General features: G+C 29.7%; 1 protein-coding gene across 5 annotated transcripts in view; it reads left to right on the plus strand.

Annotated features, from left to right (window-relative positions):
- LOC107454917 (sialin-like) overlaps positions 1-3,825 on the plus strand; it is a 62,586-nt gene that overhangs the window by 37,794 nt on the left and 20,967 nt on the right. For all 5 annotated transcript variants that reach the window (XM_016072259.3, XM_071179805.1, XM_016072256.3 and 2 more), the window contains exon 3: positions 803-877. Coding sequence is in view for 3 of the 5 variants with exons in the window: in XM_016072256.3 (XP_015927742.1) it covers positions 803-877 (75 nt within the window). In the remaining 2 variants the exon portion in view is untranslated. The remainder of the gene's footprint in view (positions 1-802; positions 878-3,825) is intronic.

Here is a 3,825-nt window from a genome sequence, read left to right on the forward strand (position 1 = left end):
AATTATACAAGCACAACTAGATCAAATTATAATACCTGAGTGCTTGACGTAACAGATATAGAAATAGAATTTGATACCATAAAAAATTATATAGAAATAGAAATTGATACCATAAAACATTTATTCGTTTTCGTGTTCTTTTCATGTATTTAGCATTTTAGTTTTTTTTTTCTTAAGCGTTGTAGCTATATAATTTCAAACATCCTCAAGAGCTATAACACATCTGCAGCAGAACTGGATATGAAGACAAAATTGCAGGACAGGAACACTTTAATTGTCCACTAATCTTCAGATTTCCTGCTACGTTTTAAAAAACTTTATTTGTGAAAACCTTCAGCGTGGCGGACAGCTGGCCGCCTTAGGCGGCTAGTATAAATAATAAATAAGAGATCTATCGACAAAGACTACTCACTTCTGCCCAGTTAAATAGTATGAGATTGCCGCAGCTGCTGCTCTCTGGTTATTTCAGTTTCCGTTTTTAAAAGCGCTGTATGTTGAGCCACCTCAGCTAGATTTGGCATGTGACATTTTTAGCGGCAATTATTGGTCGGAGTTGTAATGAGGCTTTTTTTGTCGCCGTGCAAGGAAATAGTAACGTAAACAAAACAAAGCAAACGTTGCCACCGGTGGAAGAGAAATGCAGCCAAAATTTGGGAGCCACGTATGAGAACTATATATATTAGATTATTGATTCCTTATATAGTTTATATAACAATATCATATAAAACACAAATGTCTGATTTTGAGTTATAGATATCGCTTATCTCTTTGGGGATTTAAATAATTTATTTGTCCTTTTTAGAAGAAGCTGAATTAGTGTCCTCTGTGGTTGAAGATGCATTGCGAAGGGAAGATGAAGGCTTAAATTTTTTTCGAAGTAAGATGCTCTTGTTATTTTCATGAAAATAAGAAATATGAATCTATCTATACATTAAGTAAAATACAGAACTTGCGTGTGTGTGCATGTCTGCATACCGGATTGCGGGTATACCGTTGTCATGAAAACTGCAACATTCATCACGAAGATCAGTACATTTGTAAAATAAATTACAAATTTCAATTTTCGAGTTTTTAAATAAATTCCTAATTAATACTTTTTCCGATGTATTTTAAGTGCATGTTTTTTATATTTTTGCTTTTGAATCTCTTCGCTTTGGAACGAAAAACTCTAAAATATTTTTTTTTATCATGAAGTTAAACCTTTTTTCTTCAAAATGAACCATCTGGTTTATTTTTTAATATTTTATATTGACAACACGAATCAAGGTTTTGGTTCTTGATGCCTTGATGCAGCCAGTTATGGAGCAGCCAGTTTGCAAAAAGTCGTTTGCATTTTGAAATTGAAGAAAAGTGTTAGCTTGTGCTATTAATTATTATGATCGTTATCTGCAAAAATTTTAGCAAAATAGTTATACGAATATATTTTCTCTTGGAATCTCTTGTAGTTTTTACTTTTTATGTAATAAGCCTGAAGTGTTTAGATTTCAGTTTATGGTCTACACATCCGACATTCATGGTTAAAAACACTTAAATTTCGCTGAAAAGGACTGAAGTTCGATTCCCAGTGGCAGTTTGAAGCCAACCAAGTTTCTTATCGATGGGCATCAGTTCGTTTAGGAAGTAAAGACGTCTTGTGCGCAATGTTACTCATGTCCAGAATTACGCCGTTGGTCACAAAACTGCGAAGTCTTTACCTAAAATATCTTTTTGGGCTTCAACGTGTAGTTGAAAGAATGATTTACTTTTCAATACGTCTGAAGTTTTTTATTTTTTTCACTTTTTTGAAGTAATGAGCTTACACTGGGCATTTCCGGAACAACAAAAAATAGATAAAAAATGGAATACTCTTCTTTTGGGATGGAATACGAATCATCTAATAGGAATCGTGCAAATAACTAGGTTCCATTCATAATCATAAAATCACAATAATCGATTAATTTAATTCATTCAAGTGACGTACTTCAGCTTTGGCTTGGACTAGAGCCCCTGAATAAAACAGGCCGACTCATCATCTATTTTTGGAGCAAAGAGCTAACATAAGCACAATACTATCATAACGTTAACTTGCGAACTTGTTTGCTCAAATATTGCTTGATAGGTCAGCTCTGGCTTGGACATCTCTCTCGACACAAGATATGTCAAAAACTATCTAAATGTGATAAGAAATTTTTTTACTTCCTTCTTAGTTACTTTATTGATTGGCTAACATAAGCAGTTCAATATTTTTTTATGTTTTCGCTTTAATAGGTTTTATGAAATGTTATGTCGGGATTTCTCTGTTTTCTAGGATTTATTTGTTTGTGCTGTGGTAAATGTATTATTCAAATAAATTATGTGTCTTAAATATTTTTATGAGATTAATTTTTATTTTTTTTACGTATTTTATTAACTCTCTTCATTTTTAATAAAATGTTAGGGTTATATAGTTATTTCTCATTGCTTAACTTTATTTGATAAATTATAGTTTTGCAATTAGTACATATTAGTGCGATTTTGGTAAAGTTTGCTATAAAATCACCCCTTATGTTTTAGTATATATATTCTTCTATACCTCTTAAATGTCATAATCAACATTCTCAACTGAAAAATCAAATTCATTACGCTATAAGTTAGGATCAATCATTTTATTTGGATTGTTAAAGTTTTTTATATTTTTAAATTATGCAGTAAGCTAAATATATTCTTTAATCTAGTACATTCGTAACACTAATATGTCTTTTACTGTTTTCTGTTTCAGGATGTAAAAATAATTGAATCTACAAAATTTTTAAAAATAAATTATTCACAAAATTTTTGATGACGTTTATGCTGGAAATTCTTCCTACACGTTGCCTAATATAATCTTCTTTCACGCCATGAAATTTCTGCTCATGATTAGCATTATGGTTTCTTTCTTTCATTATTTCTTTAATTTAAATTTTCTTTTTTGAAATTTAGAAAAAAAAGGCATTTTTGTGTAACTTCCTTACATCATATTTAAATTATAGTTCTCAGGGAGAGAGCAAAAATATTTTTTACAATTTTATTTCCCCAGTTACAATTTTATTAGAATAAGGAAAATACCTTGAAATAATTTATACTCTTAAAAAGTGATAAGCATTTAACTGGTGAAGTTCATACATAATTTTCAAAGAAGAATATTCTAAAAAATGAAGAATGAAAATTGGATGTAATTTGCTTATTAATTTATGTAATTTCAGGCATTTATTTTTACAACGTTTACTAAGTTTTCTTCCATATACATCAGTTTTCCGAGAAAATTATTAGACGAATTAAATGCGGGGAAAACTAAATTATCTTCTCTTATAGTCATATCTTTTCCATACATTTTCGCGCTGTTTTCAAAAAAAAGTAGACATCCCATTTCAATAATATTTCTTATGTAATGCAACCACTGAGATGTTTCAACTTTCTTAGATGAGATTCTAATTACTGATATAAGTTTCTGAGATGTTTCAACAAAAATACGGTCAAAGCTACCAGAATATGGTAATTTTCTGGTAACAAAAAAGTCAATAAATTTTAGCGAAGTATTTTGGTAATGAATTTTATAAAACTAAAAATAAACTATGGTTTTGTAACATGTGATACTATTTGTTAAATGGGATAATTTTTATCCTGATTCCTTAGAACATGGCTTAAAAACCACTTATTCTGCTTAATTTATTTTTTAGTTTTGCAATTTTTACTAAACGTGTGATAATACGGACTATACTTTTGATAACCAGAATTTAGGTAAACCATTAAAATATGAACGGAAAAGTTACCAAATGAGAGGTTTAAATATCGTATATATATATAAGATACAGAAATATATACTATTCT

This window comes from Parasteatoda tepidariorum, chromosome 1 (assembly GCF_043381705.1).
Source record: "Parasteatoda tepidariorum isolate YZ-2023 chromosome 1, CAS_Ptep_4.0, whole genome shotgun sequence".
NCBI classification, from domain to species: Eukaryota; Metazoa; Arthropoda; class Arachnida; order Araneae; family Theridiidae; genus Parasteatoda; species Parasteatoda tepidariorum.